The sequence below is a fragment of the Python bivittatus genome, unplaced genomic scaffold (assembly GCF_059951505.1).
Source record: "Python bivittatus isolate LINGU-HERP-01145 unplaced genomic scaffold, Pbiv_v1 ctg000250_np1212, whole genome shotgun sequence".
Lineage (NCBI taxonomy): Eukaryota > Metazoa > Chordata > Lepidosauria > Squamata > Pythonidae > Python > Python bivittatus.
Window position 1 is genome coordinate 1,448,147 of NW_028277057.1, and position 17,665 is coordinate 1,465,811.

The 17,665-nt window shown below is 39.9% G+C and overlaps 1 protein-coding gene across 1 annotated transcript; it reads right to left on the reverse strand.

The window, feature by feature from the left end:
- Positions 1-2,981: 2,981 nt before the first annotated feature.
- On the reverse strand, positions 2,982-9,679 carry SYF2 (SYF2 pre-mRNA splicing factor). Its single transcript, XM_007423368.3, has 7 exons — positions 9,579-9,679; positions 8,004-8,105; positions 7,026-7,151; positions 6,158-6,275; positions 5,645-5,735; positions 5,193-5,291; positions 2,982-4,732 (listed from the first exon to the last, which is right to left on the reverse strand). The coding sequence occupies exons 1-7, from the start codon at positions 9,618-9,620 to the stop codon at positions 4,567-4,569; spliced, it is 744 nt and encodes a 247-aa protein (XP_007423430.1). The 5' UTR covers positions 9,621-9,679; the 3' UTR covers positions 2,982-4,566.
- Positions 9,680-17,665: the final 7,986 nt, after the last annotated feature.

Below are 17,665 nucleotides of genomic sequence, written 5' to 3' on the forward strand. Positions count from 1 at the left end.
TTTTACTGTTTTTATTCAAAGGAACAAGACATGGGAAAACAGCTGTTTCAGCAAATCACATATTTGATTAGATTCTCTGTCCTCTGAAATGTAAAAGACTTAAGTAGTACATGAGTACAGGGGTGGATTACCCATAAGGTATTGGTGAACCTCCTGGAATGTTGTTTGCCACCCATGAAACAGACAGAGTTGGAATTAATCAGTTTGCTTTTGCATTGAGGGGTAACATGGGTGCCTTAAAAAGCATAGGTATAGTGTATCAGAAGTAACACTTCAGAACTTCCAGATCAGTCCAAGTTGTCTTTTCAGGAAGTTTTAAAAGGACAAAAGGAATGTTAACCTTTTTGAAGATTCGGTATACCAGTTTTTCCTTGCAAGTACCTCAAATAAAGCATGTCTAAAAATTTCAGCTCCCCTCACTTAAGTGATATCACCGGCCCCAAGATGGTGTGGAAGAAAGTATGGCCCCTGGGCTGAGAAAGGTTTTCTGTCTCTTTGCTAGATCTAATAGTGAAATGAAGATTAAGACTAATAGCTTTGTCCTGTGAACAGTCTCCCTTGGTAAGTTAGTATAGGATCCAAGTTATTAATACATTGAGGGGAGGCAAGCTTTTAGATTTGCTCTCACTTGAAGAAAGGGATGGTTTAGCTCTCCATTACCATACATCCAAATTAAAGCCCATAGACCTCTTGTAACCCTTGTCAGAAAAGTAATGGAAGACACATCTGTTGCATCCTTTGGCATTTTGTAAGTCTGGGAACTTTTGTTTAGATGAACATTTTCTGTCCATGTTCTTTGCCTTTCTGGAGCCCATGGGCATCCTTGCAATTGAGAATGCTAAATGTGTTGAAACAGAGCCAGGGTGCAGAGAATGGCTGAGATTCATTCACACTGCTGATCTTGACCTAAATCAGATGTACAAGTACTGTATTGTGCAGTGGTGAGATCCTGCCCCGTACGCCTCTATTGCTATAGCAAAAAGACACAAAATTTCAGTTTGCTCACCAAGGGGTGGTACAGTACTTGGTGTTGATGTGCTCACTTTTGTCTCTTTGTCTAAATGAGCAACCACAAATCTAGCAAATGAATTTAAGGTATTCTAGAATGGTGCAACCTTTAGAGTTAAGGAAGTCCCACAATACTTAATTAAAAATGCTGTCTTTACTTGAGTGGGTTTGTGATCAACCAGAGATCACTTCTTGGTTACTTTATTGGAGATGCTATATTTAAGAGAATTAAGCAGTATGCATATATTCTTTAATGCAGAGAAAGGATAAGAAACCTACTGAAAAGAGGTTTAAGCGTTAAAGATTTTTACCACTCCAGTGCACATTACATAAGTAGAAACCTCTCTTCATACACTCACAGGTAAGAACTGATGCCTTCTGAGCAACTGTGATATTTTATAGATGGCATCAGCTATCTTCAACCATACTGAGCACAACTTCATGATTTCCCCAAGTTTTCATAATTTATCCTGGCCATATAATGAAAGGAGAATTAACATTTCTATCCATAGGCAGTGTGTTCAGACTCTTCCTTTATGTTTGGAGGCTTCATTAAAGTAGAAGTCTTCAAAAAATTGAGTTCATCTACCTTCAGGAGCCTGTAAAATTCTTCCATAACTCTTACCCAGGACTGAATTATTTTCACTTGCCTCAGAGCAGAGTTAGGCTTTCTGTTGCCTGAGATGTAAGATTCTATTGACAGAACACAAGTCAGAAGCCAATGTGGAAGAAAATAGGTTTCAGAATCTAGCCTCAAACTCTTTAAAGACAAGCTGGCACTACCACTTCAACAGTGCTTCAAATGGCGTCAATCAAGCCCATTCTGTACCACCTTCAGTTTTGGAACCAATTCTAAAGGCAGCCCCATATTAAATGCATTATAGTAATAGGTTACCACACACAAATGACAGTCGGTTAGACATGTTCAGAACACTCAAATCTGGTGTATAGCAAAAGATTGTAACGAAGATTTCTCATCAAAGAAAAGTTAATTATTAACTCTCAAACTTGGGAACCACCCATTGAAGATCTAAAAGCAGTTCATTTGCCCTCATTGTGAGGAAATGAACCTGGGATTGCTGTCTGTCGTGCTTGGGAAAAGCAGCTGCAGCCAGGCAGAAACGCTTCCCACCCACAGTTCTCCAAGGCTCAGTTCATGTGTTCCTAAAAGGCTATAAAAGTTTACAGCCCCAGAAATGAGATGTGCTCATTCATTCCTTCCCCCACTCAGTTGGCTCACAAACATCCACACCAGCATCACAGCTGTCTGGCAAATAGAGCTGGCGTGTTCAGGAACGTGCTGACATCCAGAGGCAGCCTCACCCCACCAAGGCCCTTAGCTTACAAAAGCAAATGCTAAGACAAAGAGTGCATGCGGATGTGTAGGAGAAAAGGAGATAAGAAAACAGCAAGCAGATGAGGAAGCAGGAGGCAACATCTGGAAATTTATAACTATTACAGACAGGCAAGAGCGCTATTGGTCAACTGCCAGGACCACAAGCAGCATATCCTGGTGGGATTCCTACCTGGAGCTTAGCTTGGTAGCTCAGCTGGAGTGCTCAAAAGCAACGCTGCTTAAGAGCAGAGCTTGGAGCTTGGCAGCAACCAAAGCAAACAACCACACTGAGGCAGCACTTAATTCCAACAAGTGGAAGAACTTTTGGAAGGAGGGCAAAGGTTGTAGGCCACTCTACAGACTTGGAGACTTTTGTTTTAAGGACTAAGCATTAAAGATTTTACGTGGCTGCATCGACTGGCAAGGCCTAGGAGGATGGAGTTAATCCAGAGCAACAGCCTATTGTTGGGGAATGTGTGTGCCATAATAAAGCATTGTGTACAGTTATCTGCTACACTGTGGTGTATCCAGTCCTTGGAAAGCAAAGAACTCTCACACTCACCCCACTGTTGTCCCAGGAACACTGGGGGTTCATAGCCTGGTGTGCCCCGCCCTATTAGGTCACACTAGATGTAGAGATCTTATAAAAGCTTTATTCTGTACAGAGAAAGGACGCTTGGGAATAAACTCCAAAGCAGGTGCAGCCCCCCCCCCCCCTTTTAGGTGAGTTGCTTTTATACAGTCCTTACAAAATACAGGGTGGGTTCTTACAAAGACACAAAACTAAAAAAGTAGTAACGTATTAGGTCATTCATCACAGCCAAGTTAAATATACTGTTCTCCTCACCTTAACATTTAATAGGAATCTGCTTACAAAGCACTTATAATTAGCTTGATCTCAGCTTATCTCTTTCTTACACATCCTTGGTTTCTAGTTATCTTGCTCAATAATAGGCAGAATCAGTGAACAAACGTAGGATCTGTTTTCAAATTCCAGCTGCACAGGGAATCATAACCGTTTCCTCCCATTTCAGTCCCACGTATTCTATTATCTATAACCTCTTCATAACTCTAAGCTACAAGGGTCTCTCCTAGCCCTCTTTCTCACCCCAATTAGTTCAGCTAAACTAGTTGAACAGTTAAACTAGCTGAACAGGCAAGAATCTGGGAAAACATCATGGCTGTAGCTAAGCTAAGTAGGCTATCTCATCACCACCACTACGCCCAGTCACAGTTGACTCTATTTGGGTACACCTGACTTTGATGTAACAGAATAATAAAGTTGTCCCCATTGTGGTATCCTTTGATTAAACCTCTTTCACTGTACAGGTAGTCCTCGGGTTATGACGGCAACTGGGACTGGAACTGCCATTGCTAAGCGATGCAGTCATAAAGTGTGACATCACATGACTGCATCGCTTGGTGATGGCAGTCCCCGTTGCTGCTGTAACCCCAGGATTGTATGGGTCGTTAAGTGGGAAGAGGTGGGAGTCCCAGATAAGGATCACGGGGGGGGGTGCCATGGGCAGGCGCTGGGGAGTGCAGGTAGGCTGACAAGGGCAGCAGGTGGGCGCTGGGAAACATGGGTGAATGGGAGGGGTGCTATGGAGTACGAGATCCCTGAACAAGTGGGCGCGAGTCAAGGACTACCTCTATGAACAATATCACACACATTTCTAAAGATAAATAATATCTAACTTTTAGAGAGCTTTCTAAGACAGCTTTTCTTGGTGTACAAAAGTCAAGACCACTTGGACCTGTTTTGCATATCTGCTTGTATTCCATTACTTTTTGGGGGTCTCCACTAACTCTGTTGTAAACCAGATGCTCACTTAAGCAGGCAGAAAATACCAAGAGCATTTTAAAAACAGTTTTATACACTATGGCTCCTAGTTTAATCAAACCACGAAAATTAACATATCAACTAACACAAAGGCGATGGCTTTCAAATAAAATTCAGGAACATTAAAAGAAACATCGGAATTTGTGATTTAAGATTCTCATCTTCATGAAATAACGGGCTCACCAACCATAACTTCAAATAGTTTGGTTTTCTACAATTACATAATTGTTACTGTTTTCTAACATACTCTTCTTTGATAGAGTAGTAATATTCTTGGACAAGTTTCATTCTAGTATTAGAACATGTTTTAACTTTCTCTTTGCAAAGCATATTTTACACATAAAGGTCTTAGAGAAGCCAGACTCCTGAACTTTTCAGTCTACACTGCTGTTCCTCTTTCCAAATTCTGTTTAATTTCTGCAGTGTATTTCCCGTAGAATCTCTCTGCCTTTTTATTGAACTTGGCATTCCGCTCATTAATGTAGTCAATATCTGCATCATCATTGTAAGAGCGTCTCCGGCTGTATTTTTCACGTTTTTGAATTCTGAAAGAGAAATTGAAATGCTCAGCCTATGCTCACGTAGCTACATCTTGAATTCAGACTTTAATGAGGTACTGGGTGTTCTCTTTCACTTGAGACAGTAGTGGAAAAAAACATTTTCTTGCATATTCAGCTAATGGGGTCAAAGGAATAAAAAACTCAATTTGATTAATCCACTCCAAAACAATCAATCTCTGCCTTTAGGTTCTATAATTAATATAATTTCTTAGAACATTTTCAGTTTAATTTAAATTAAAAAAGGACAAAGCAATTTAAAACCTTGCCACCAAAAGCCTGATAATTATATTGTTTAAAAAATAAATAGGAAAGAAAATGAGATGGATCCTTTGTTCTTTGTAAGTACAAAGTCCTCAAATGATGCAGCAGGAGGTCTATGATAGGAGGTGCATCTAGAAGACGTTTAATAAATTTAAACGTGGTTTTTTATGAATATGGCACTTACTGTTTTTCAACATCTGAAACCATTTTATCAACTCCTTCTCTGGAGGGCACATGAGTTCCATGAAGTAAACTATTTGAAGTTGGAAAGAAATCTTCACCACTGAGGGAGGGAGAAGAGGAAATAAATTTTAACATTGTCAGTAATGTTTTTGTTAATTTCTCTAGCTCAGGAATCTGGGGCCAAAAAAAAATCAGTCTGACCCATTATGGTGGCACTGATTAATAGTCTGTATTCTAATTCCATCCCTGCAATCTTCTCCACTTCTCTCATTCTCTTTAAAATTGAAGCAGGTAGAAGGAATATTACCCCTCTATTTTCATACCATCTCTGCAAAATAATTATTCCGATTCATATGCCCTTGTGTATGGGAATGACCTCATTTGCCAAGATTTTTCCAGATCTTTGTGCTACATAACAATAAAAAAAAAATACTGTGAGACAAAATTACTTGCCTTTCTTCTCTTAACTTTTCATACTTCTCCAGATCAGGTTTAATTTGCTTGGTCAGCCGCTGATATTGGCGTAATTGAGCAGCAGCGTAGTCTATAGAACAAAGAAATTAGCTGGTGAACAGGAAAAGTTTACCATACAGGGCAGGAGTTCTCAACTTCAGCAATATCGTGATTCCCTCCACAATGGTAAATGGGTTTGTGTAACTCCCTTTTCACGGACAAAGATGAAAAATAACAGATAATAAATAAAACTGCTATGACTGACAGATGGCTCTGGCGTTTGCTCCACTTTGGACTTGCCCAAGACAAGCAGGAAAGAGGTCTGGCAATGCTCCCACTTTGGCTGGGCAACCATGATCAATTCTGAAAATGTTTTGTGATCCCCTTCCAAATTGCTTACGACCCACAGGGTCAAGTCCTACAGCAAGAACCCCTGATATAGGCCACTGCTTGTAATAACTTTTCATTTTATTCAACATCTATTTGAAAACTGTAAGGATGATTTCCCCCTACCTGAAAATCCAAGATCAGGATTTTTCTTCTTCTTCTTCCTCTCAAAGCGTTCTGCATCTTCTGCACTAATTTCTAGCAGCTTCACTCTCTCATAATCTTCCCCTTTCACCATACATTCCTAGCATATAGTAAACTGATTTTAATAATTTAAAACATAGATCCTCAATGTTCTTCAGTGACCTTTTTTAAAACTAAGGTTTTATATTTTATATTTCCTTATAATTAATCTTCAGCTGAATTATATGTGATCTGTTGATTTCTTTTTTTAATATCCATAATCATCCCAACCTCTTTTGACATCTTCCTAGAAGACCCTGTCAAAAGGAATGAATTATGACATCCCCTAAATCATATTTTCATTGGGTAGGCTTATGCAAGCATATGACACTAAAGAACAACAGTTTTCTTGAAATCACAGATGCATGCTAATGTTATAATAGAATTTTTTTTAAAAAATACCATTTATGCTGTGGTTTTCCTCTTGTTTAAGAATAATGAAGGGTTATGAAATCTCACTTTTGGAATAATAATGGAATTCTAGTCTTTGACAAGCTACATCAGCTTTTCATTTAAAACATGAAAATAAAATATCCATATTTTATAGAATTATTTTGAGGATTATTAATGGACATCACATGTTCTGCACACACTAAAGCAGAATGTAAAAGGATCATATTTAGATGCCAATACTTTCAAATAATGGTGCAAGAAGAAATATTGTATCTGTCAGTGCTATTTTTTTAATATTAAACCAGTGAAAAAGCATTAAAAATAGGGACTTGTTTAGCTGTGGACCTTGGAACGGACCTTGGAGATGTAGTTTTCTAATTGGCTTAAAAGAACATGTCAGATTATTTGCTTGTTTTACCTTTTTCTTTTCTTCCACTTTCAGTTCCCATTCTAACCGAGCCTTTTTTGCTTCCCAGTTGGCTGGTAACTTCAACCTTTTATCCTCCTCCACAACTTCCTGATGATTTAACTTGCGGGCTTCATGCTTTTAAAAATAAACAAGAGATAACGACATCTCCCATTTATCAGCAATCGATAAATAATAAACAGAAACAAGTCAGGGATAAGCAGCAATAAAATTAACGAAGCAACAAACTTCACCAATAATAATACCCTGCCAGTGAATACTAAACACTCATAGCAATGCAATTAAAAATTGAAAAACAGATCCAGCAGCAGAGGCTGATTAATTTGCCTGCTGGTGGGATTGTTACCACATTATATTATTTGTTCTGGCCATTATTGTCAAGTATTTTAACCTAGTACAATAACATCGCTTCTCAGCCTTGGTAACATAAAAACATTCATTTATGGCTAGTGATTTCCATCTGCCAAGGAACTCAAGTTTCCCCTAACCATGGAGACATGCTCAAGATATTGACCATGTACTTCCAAGAATAAGTAGTCAGCTCTTGTTTCCTATTCTTTCCACTTCCAGCAATCCTGAAAAGGTGCTGTTACATAGCGATAGTAATTCAGCATCTAATAAGATCAATTTCCATGGCTGAATCCTACTCCTAGTATTAACTAAGACTGTGCTAAGTAGAGATATATTTATATTATTATTTATTTATCCAATTTATACAGCTGCCCATCTCAACAAGTGACTCTGGACGGCAAACAGAATTAAAATAAAATAAAAACAATTGCAAACATTATATCCTGAACAACTACCAACTTTTTTCCTTCTTCCCCTCTTCAAGCCATTTCCTCTCTTGCTGAATTGTTGCTCCGTACTTGTGCACTGTGTTATAATACCCTTTGGTCTAATAAAGGTACAACCCTATCAGGTTTACTGTTTTGGGATCTGAATCCAAATGTCACAAAGAGACCGTACCCTTTTCAAATGAAGCTCTCGGAATTTTCTAAGCCGTTCTTCTCTCTTTTGGGCAGCAACCTCTTCTGCTGTCAGCGGACTGTCTGAAGTGTCAGAAACCATCTAGAATTTCACCCACATGTATTAAAAAAGAATAAAATCTGGTGTTGAGATGAATGGCTTTACAGTATACCATAGTATAAAAAGCAGTTTCACACTCAGGATGACATACTGAATGCAGCACTAGGTAAATACATTGATTTTATGCTTGCTCCTTTCTTATGTTACTGTATTGATTTTAGCCTCATTCCCTTTTAACTTTGACAGAGCCCACCCAGTTAAGGATGTTTTCTATTGCTTCTTGTATTTTAGCTCAGGGTTGGACATAGGAGCCTTGCACTTTGGGGATCTGACCTGGTGGACATATGGGATCCACTGTTTTTATTGTTTTTGCTGCTGTCATTGTCCTATTTGTACTAGTCTAAAACCATAATCAAAATTTGTCTATCTTTGTCACTCAGGATCTGGTATCATCTGTATTGTCCAAGAGATCAAAAGACTCAAGGCAGAGGTTTTCGAGTTATAATTATTGTCTTGAGCTTTAACAATACAGTACCAGGAGAAAAGGTACTTTGGTGGTAAAAACCTACACTAAGTTTCCTCTCCCCAACACAATAGGCAGACAATTCAAATAAAGGGATCAAGGATGATGGAGTGGTTTATGAAACCCAAGAAAAACCAACTATTGTTGTAAATCACTCTCAACATGAGCAGTACCATGATAATAATATGTATATATAATGTAATATATAATAATAATGTTAACAATAACATGGGAAGGAAAGAGGAAGAGGATGACCAGCAGCAAGGTGGATGGACTCAGTTACCGTGGTGATGAGCGCACCGTTGGGAGACTTGAAAGAACAGGTTAGGGATAGATCATCACGGGGAAAACATATATATGGAGTTGCTAGGAGTCAAAAACAGCTTGATGACACATAATCATCAATGGGCAAAACATCTCAACATGCAAGGGGAGGAGGGGAGAGGCTCCACGTAAAAGGGATTTCTCATACAAAGGAAATGTAACTGACATGGTAATTTGTGGAAAACTCTATTCTAAGCTAACAGTTCCAGGATCTACCTATATTTTCCATCCCTCTCGTATTAAACTCTCACACTAGTAAGCAAAGCAAAAAAAAGGATGAGATTCTCTCTCTCACCCCCCTCCCCGCCGTTCACCACTAACTCTTCCCCATCATCTGCTTTGACTGGTCTCTTCTACAAAGATTGTGGTCTTCTAAGCATTGCCGAATTGCAGCTCGCTCAGCCTGGCCGCATGGCCTCTAGCTGGGGATGCTGGGAGTTGTAGTTCAGTCCAGGTTCCCCATTCCTGTCACCGATTCAGAACAGCAACTCCGGCCAAACCAAATGTCTTGCTCCCCAGAATACAAACAATCTTCCCCAACACGGCGCCTCGGGCTGTGCTGCGCTGCAGCTTTCGGTTGCAGCCCGGTATGTCCGAGGGCCAGCGAGTCGGGGCAGGTTGCCCTAAAACGTGCTTCCACCCCTTTTCTATCAACGCTCATTTCTCACCGTCCCAGCCCGCGAGGCTCCGTCACCCACAATCGTTTCCATCTTCTCCTCGTCTTGGTAAACACCGAGCACTTCCTGTTTCTCGCTTCCGCTTCCGCCTAGTGATGTCATGGAGGACGCGAATGAAAAGAGACCTCCGTCCCGGGAGGAAAAGATCGTCGACATTCCAGCCGGAGGCTCTACGTTCGAAGGAACCATAGAGATGCGTGCACGCGCGGCTACCACTGAGGTGAAATTGAGCTACAGCGTTTATGAGACCAGGCCGGGAATTGCAGCCCAGAAAGAAAAAGTGAAGGAGGGAACGTCGGAAAACGGACGAGGTTGAGGTAACATTTGTCTCTTGGGAACAAGTTCTGCAGGTTTCCTCTGCGCGCTAAAGCCAGGGTTGGCAAAAGAGACAGAAGCCTCGCTTCCTTTATTTGCTTTATTTCTTTAGTGTAGTGTTTCTCAACCTCTGCAAGTTTAAGATGGATGGACCTCAACTCCCAGAATTCTGCAGCCAGCTGGGGAATTCTGGGAGTTGAGGCCCGTCCATCCATCTTAAACTTGCGGAGGTTGAGAAACACTTCCTTTAATAGGTTAGAAAAAAAGCTTTAAAAAAGCATACAGGTTATCGGTACTGCAGTCCAGTGAAATAGAAACCACAAAACCTGCTGTTATGCGTTCAAGATTAGCACCTTTATTGTTACATAAGTGTTTATATATTATTGTTTCAACAGATACATGGAATATAGTGCTAAAAGAGGAATAGTGAAGGAAGAGGTGAGATGACCTAGAGCCGCGTTCCTCAATCTCAGCAACTTTAAGATGGGTGGACTTCAACTCCCAGAATTCCCCAGCCAGCATATATGAGATTTATAGCTCGCTTTCCTCCAGGAGCTCAAGGTGGCTCATGTTGGGAAACAAACCATGGTTTAGTTGAATGTATATATCCATCTTCTGCCTCCCACCCACTTATTGTTTCTTTCAGAAGGTTAACCAATATATTTAATTCTCATTACAGAAGTCAAAAGTGTTTCTCTTCAGATAAATATTCTACTAGATTAAGAACTGAACGGTAAAAGCCAGAAAACATCATATTACTTGAACTGCAGTTATTACAATACCTCCTTATTTTCCAAGGCATCGTTTTATTTTCAGTCCTGTCAACACAAGTGTGCCCATTGTTCTAGTAGAGGAAATCAAAATAGTACCTTTCAAAACTGCAGAATGAACCTGCTGTATCTCATTCAGATTTCTTGACAAAAACCTGGCATATTCTATTCACATTTTAATATCCATATAAATCCATCTTGTCTTTGCACCAAGCTATATTGGTCATATGATGGCAGTATAGTTCTAAATATTCACCTGGAGAAATAATGAAATAAACATTTACCATAATTTCTCTCTCTCTCTCTGAAATACACACACAAATTCTCTTTTTCTCTTCCTCTACATCACTTTTACAAATCCAAGGTAAAGCATCTTGGAGCAGAAATGCTGGGGAAATTGGTTACTTTCAAGCTGAAGGGGCTGCTGAACTAAGTGATTGGTCATTTCTTGAATGCAGAGGTTGCAATGAGCTGGGTGAGAGTAATAAATATCTTTCACTCCCCCTGATGTTTCACAGATTATTTGGGTATTAAGAAAGGAACTGTACACTCATGCATCAATGTGAATGTTTATAAAATTTCAGTCTTTCAATTTTCAATTCTGTCATTTCTTCTAGATAAAAATTACCTTAAGAAATTACTTTGAGATCACATTACCAAATACAATAATAAAAAAGGAAGTTGTTAAATGATAGTGGGGTATTCCTCACCTACATTGTTATTTAGACCAACACTGCCTTCAGATTGTCTTTACTCTGAAAAATATTTTAAAAAATGAGGTGAAATAGCACAACACAGGCCAGTTCTTTCACTGCTTTGAAGCTATTAAGAAACAAACTTAATAGCTTGAACTGAACTTGCCACATTAACATTCACACATTAAAGGTTTTCATCCCTGAGGATCCAGAGATGGCCTGGAAATTATCTTTCCAACCAGGCCAGGCAATTTCTGTCTAATTTGTAGCTTTTTCATGAAGGAGAAATTGTCCCTAAGCAAAATTTCTTTGTATGAGAGAATAAAGTACTATAGATTGTGGAACACTGCCCTCTACTGATTGCTATCAGCCACTGTTCATTAACTTAATTATTTAAATACATCCCTCAGTCATTCATTCTGGATCAGCCCCTGGCTTCCTTATGTGCCCAAGGTAAAATACATTAGTTGTTGTCTAATGCAGTGTTTCTCAACCTTGGGAGCTTCAAGATGTGTGGACTTCAATTCCCAGAATTCCCTGCTGCCTGGGGAATTCTGGGAGTTGAAGTCCACACATCTTAAAGTTCCCAAGGTTGAGAAACAGTGGTCTAATGCATTGCTTAAGCCAGTGTTTCTCAACCTCAGCGAGGTTAAGATGTGTGGACTTCAACTCCCAGAATTCTCCAGCCAGCATGAATTCTGGGAGTTGAAGTCCACACATCTTAACCTTGCTGAGGTTGAGAAACACTGGCTTAAGTACTTTAAGACAGTTTGCAGGGAGAACCCTAGCTCTGCCTACTGGGAATCTTTGGCTCCACCTATCACCAGCTGTGATCTGTGACAATGAGTCTGACAAAATGGGAGCAGCCTAATTATAACCATCAATAGAAAGAGTGGGGGAATGATTACAATGAGAGTAAATTAAGGATTAAAAAACAACAAACTTTTAGCTGTAGGGGCATTGTATGCTCAAACAAGCCATTTACAAATGTAGGAGCTGCATTTGTCTACATGCTAACCTCACTGAATCTGAACTTTGGCTAACTTCCTCATGCCAGGGCCTTTCAGATATGGTGGGATGACAATTCCTAGATTCCTACAACGTTTTGGGTTTTGAAGACCCAAACCAGGCCATTTCATGTCCAAGTAAGGGGTTACATTCATTTGCCTTAAATCTGATCCCATTCAGGGGCAGCTGCAGGGGAAGGAGTCCAAAGAGTCAAGATGGTGGCCTTGATTACAACTGAAGGTGGCCTTTTTAATGTGTCTTGTACTCACATGTAAAAAAATTGTGTGGTCATAGCTTCCAACCCCCCCAGCATCCTTGATTCCAAATCCCTCCTATTCCTTAGGACAATGTTTCTCAACCTCAGCAGCATTAAGATGTGTGGACCTCAACTCCCAGCATGCTGGCTGGAGAATTCTGGGAGTTGAAGTCCATGTATCTTAAAGTTGCTGAGGTTGAGAAATACCGCCTTAGGATTGTGTTTTGAATTTTGTCTTAGCTATGTTGTATGTGTAAACCCTGCCATTGTGACTTGACCAATACATTTGGGTTAAACAGAACCATGCCTAGCATAATGCAGTGAACCCAGGCTTTGACTCTTCATCTAGGACCTACTGGATTAAAAGACAAAAGGAAAAGGAAAATAAAACATATAGTATTTTCAAACTTTGAGAAGGCAGCAATATTCTGAATAGGAATACAGTTGTTGGTATTTGCTGGGTCAATATCTTTGTAAAAGATGCCCTGACTTTTAATTTTGATTACAGTAGTTGGGTTTCATGCTGTGTGGTTGGTGCAATAGTGCAAAGATTAGGGCTATCTGGCTGGGGATGCAAAAAACTAGATCCCCACTAGATAACAGTAGAGAGATACAGAAACCTCCAAGTCTTTGCTCCCATCTAGTGGCAACCCTAGTTATAATTGTTCAAAGCCCAGAGACATATAATCGTTTGATAGGGGAGCAAGAAGCACCTGACTAATGTGCTTAACAGAAATTAACCTGGTTAGAGCAGTACTCTATTGAAGATGAGAGAGTGCTAAGGATCAAAATCAATTCCTTGACAGCCAAATTACTGCAAGGCTGGCTTTAAATTTCATCTAAAGGCCTTTAAAATGATAATCCTAATTGCATTATATCCAAGTCCCTGATCAGATAGTTCAGATGATGATAAATGGTTGCACTGGATGTGAATAGCCAGGAAGACAAGAGGGGACATCTGAATCATTCCAAGGAAGCTTTCATTCATGTAGAAAATGGACTGAGAACTTCTCCTTAGGCATTCCCCAAGTCTGTGTCTTCCACAGCAGCCTGAAGACTACTATGGCTTGTTTGATAAATCACAGTTAAACAAAACCAAGGTTTATTGTGTGATACGTGAAAGTAGGTGTTGGTTCTTGCTTTGGTTGAGGTAGCTTATGAGCTAATTCTTGTGATAGCCAGACAGGACCTCACTAAAAGAACATCCTGACTCCATAACATTTCTTCTTTCAAAAGAGTGAGTAGAAGGGTCCAGGGATGCAACAGGATGAGTAATACATATTAAAATCTAAAGGGGAGGAGAGGTCCTAGAATAATTAGATCCAGAATTTAAAATGACCAAACTGTATCCTGGTTTGAATTGCAATGCCAATCATCTTCTACTATCCTGGTCATCAAAAAGGCCTCTGAAGATACTTGCCCCACTTGGATCAGGAACTTAGTATAATTTCCATTAAAATCTTGGAAGGAGAGTGGGAATCAAATATACATCAATCCTTGTAGCAGCTTAGCTATAAGGAGAGGCCTTGGAATTCTAGTTTGAATTCCCATTCAACCAATAAATGTTTGCTTATCTATTTCTCTGTCCATCATTTCTTGCTGCTGATAAATTAGGTTGTTTACAACGTATTCTTGAGTTTTGCTGATTGATGTCTAAATGGGTCAAGAGAAAAGATCTTCCTTTGCAAAAGCCACCAGCCATCAAATCATCAAAAGCTGATAATATGTTTTTCCTTTTTAAAATCCGGAACCTTGCTGTTTCCAGCAAAAGAAGGACTGAAGTCATTAGTCCTGAATTTAAAATGAAGCAGGTTTCTCATATACACACACACATCCCAGAAATATAGAATGTTGGTAGTAGCTAATCAAGATACATTCACAGTGCAACCCAAGCAGAATGTAGCTGAACTCTAAAATATATTACTGTTCTGAGTTGGGTTTTGGGCTATTTTGAAAAGGATTTTGATGAGGGATAGTGTCATAGGAAATGAACAAAAGGAAAACAAACTCTGTGGGCACTCAGAGAAAGTTAATGTAATGTTTCCCTTGGATCAATGTGGATTTTGGTTTGTGAGTTATTACACCAAGGTCATAAACAATCCCTGCAACTGCATAAGAAAGCTAAAATAATCAATCTTAGTCCGTCTTCCTTCCTTCCTTCCTTTTTCTTTCTTTCTCTCTCTCTCATCTTCCTGTTCAACAAAAAAGAAATACAGATTTTAGAATATTTTAGAATATTTTGCTTTCCAGCATCTTCTTCCAATCTAAAACAGCATTTTGAAAAGAAGAAGAGTATAAATTTGCAGAATTAAGGTCTGTGCAAACTAAAAAAATCTCAAATATTGACTTCATTGGGTACTCAAGGTCATATGAAGATGCACCTTTAGTTGGTTTCAAGACTCTGACAACTCTGGCAGCCTTGCCTCTTTCCAAAGTTAAACTTGTTCCCTTGGATACCTACAACCAGTCAAATCCATGAAACCTTCACTAAGGCCTAAATTTGATATGAACTCTATAAAGATACAAGTTTATGCTGGGTTTACATGAGGCATTCTTGGAGTTAAGATGCTGGATGCAAATCTTTACTTTGTAGCATAGTAGTTTCCAGTTTAATTCCATTCACTTAGAAGAATCGAAAATGAATGAGAGCCAAGTGGGATAGAGATTTGGTTGACCCTAAATGTAGCTGGGGGCACATGTGCTCCCTCTGCTTCAGGTGTTCCACAAATAACATCCATCTGATCTCTTAAAGGAGGAAAATTCAGCCAACAGGATTCCCATGGAGCTCTCCGTGGTCCTGTTTTCTGCTGATTTTTGTGCCAGACAGCCTCTGATTTGTCTTTGTCTTTCGTACTTGTTGCTTCTCTGCCTTGACCTCATCTGTTGGACCTGATTGACACAACCCATCAGCCATATCCTAATTCCACTGCCAGACACAGTTTACACATCCCAGTAAGCCACAACATGTTTTGTTTGTTTTTGACTTCAGGTTTCATGGGAATCCAGCCACATAGTTTTGTAAACCATGGTTTATAGCTTAGTCCATTGCATGAAACCAGCCTATTGCAGCCTCTTCCATAAACCATATTAAACAAACCATGTCTCTAATATGTATGAAGCATGTTGCTTCATTATTTTTTAATGGATTCAGAGACCTTGAAGCCTCAAATCACCCTGGCTTATAAGCAACTGGATTTCTACATGTGAATCTGCAAACCATCTAATCTCATTTTAGCCTAGTCTGTATATGTATGGTGTGAACCTGACTAGATGTTATGGCTTGGTTTGAGGACCAGGAGGAGGAATTCCAACATGTAGAACCTGTGCTGTCAAGGTGCCCCAGTGATGCTGAATCAACAATTGGACCACTGCTTCTGCCTTGGACCCCCAGATTCTGATCCAGAATAGAGGCTTCCTCCAGCCAACCCTTAGGAACACCAGTGTCTGATGAGACAGTAGCAAAAAACAGGTGGACAACAGTTACTCAGGTGTAACTGAAGGAAGCCAGACCTACTTAGGGCCAGCTGTGCTCAGGCAGGTTCAGAGCCTGCTGTTATGTAGGAAGCAACATGGTGAAAGAAAGTTTTCTTCACTGTTAAGTTGTGAAAGTCTTGTTGAATCCTACCTTAGAACTTAAAGTTGCAAAGGCTTTTTCCTGGAAAATTGACTCAGATTGTCTTTGGATTCTCTCTCTTGCCACTTCTATAAAGAAGTTCTGCCTAATGAGTCTGTTTATGAATGCATGAAATCTAGACTGAATTTATGACCTTGAAATAAGTCAGACAGATTTACTATTCTTTAAACTGCATAAGTATAGTTGTTCTTGAGGCCCAGGCACTAGCCTATTTCTCCCTTTCCCAACCAGGTGCCTTCCAGAAGGGACATGCTGGCTGGGAATTCTTTGAGTTGAAGCCCTAATACATCTGAAAGGCATAAAATTCAGCTTCAAGAATGCTAGATTGGAACTTTCCTTCCTTCCTTGAGTTGGCTGTTCCACCCCATAGCTTGCCCCTCTGCTGCCCTATAACACTTCCAGACAGATCATACTTAGGGTTGGTGATACCTTGGTGAGACTTAGTTACAAACTCTGCTCAGTGCTGGTGTTCACTGGATGACTTTGGACCAGATGTACTCTTTAAACATAACTTATATCACAGGGTTAGGCTGAGTTCGCACATTGTAGAATGCCAGTGGGTTGGTTTATGTACCTTGCTAAAAACCATGTTTTTTTTTAATGTTGGTTTAGTATTGTTGGACTCAACTGAGGTTCAGTTAAACCATGGCTTAGAAGAATGTGTGGATGTAGCCATGGGGGGGGTTGGCTTAGTATAATGGGTGAGCCAGCCACCACTGGTTGTAAACTCTGGTTTGTGGATTAGCATGCATTGTGAATCCACCCTTAGAGATAAATGGGTGGGAGCAAGAGTTCACATGCCATTCCAAAAGTTCCTTGGAAGAACTTTTAAAGCTGACCCCAAGGCTGGTGAGTCACCAGTGAAAATTAACTTGGCTATGTCTGAAAAATGCCAGCTATTTTGTGGGATTTGAAAAGAAAGCTAATATTGATAGTTATGCAAACATAAGACTTTGGGGAACCCTGCCTCTTTGTAGTGCCCCTTTGGGGCCTTGTATTCCAGAAACTGCCTGCGCTCATTTGTCTTGTCGGGGCTGAACTGAGAGTACTTAATGGCTGATAGTGGGAGAAATGTCTGTTGTCCTTTAAGTAATTTCCCTGTGGATTGATCTGACAGGATGAGGTAGTTTGTGAGTTTCTCCCTTCCCCCCCCCCCCCAGGTGTGTTCACACTCTGCCCTGGCCTGCTCCATTTCTTGAAAATATGACTACATGATTTATTTTTTTGTCTAGGTATGGTATAGTTTGGACTTGGGGAGTGGACAGGCTGCAGCAAAACCTTGCATTTTAGTTGCCACAGAACTGAACTTCTTTAACCTAATGATTGCTCCATTTGCATGTCTCTCCTCCCAACATCTATGTCAAAAGACACTCCAATTGTCAATAATTATTACCAAGACA

Bases quoted from the DNA above. Each gene is read 5' to 3' on its own strand.
- SYF2 (XM_007423368.3), bottom strand. From the start codon at position 9,620: ATGGAAACGATTGTGGGTGACGGAGCCTCGCGGGCTGGGACG. The intron at 7,152-8,003 runs GTACGGTCTCTT...TATTTTTAAAAG, and splicing joins GAGAGCTTCATTTGAAAAGG to CATGAAGCCCGCAAGTTAAA. The intron at 5,292-5,644 runs GCAAGTAATTTT...TCCCTCCCTCAG, and splicing joins GAAAAGTTAAGAGAAGAAAG to TGGTGAAGATTTCTTTCCAA.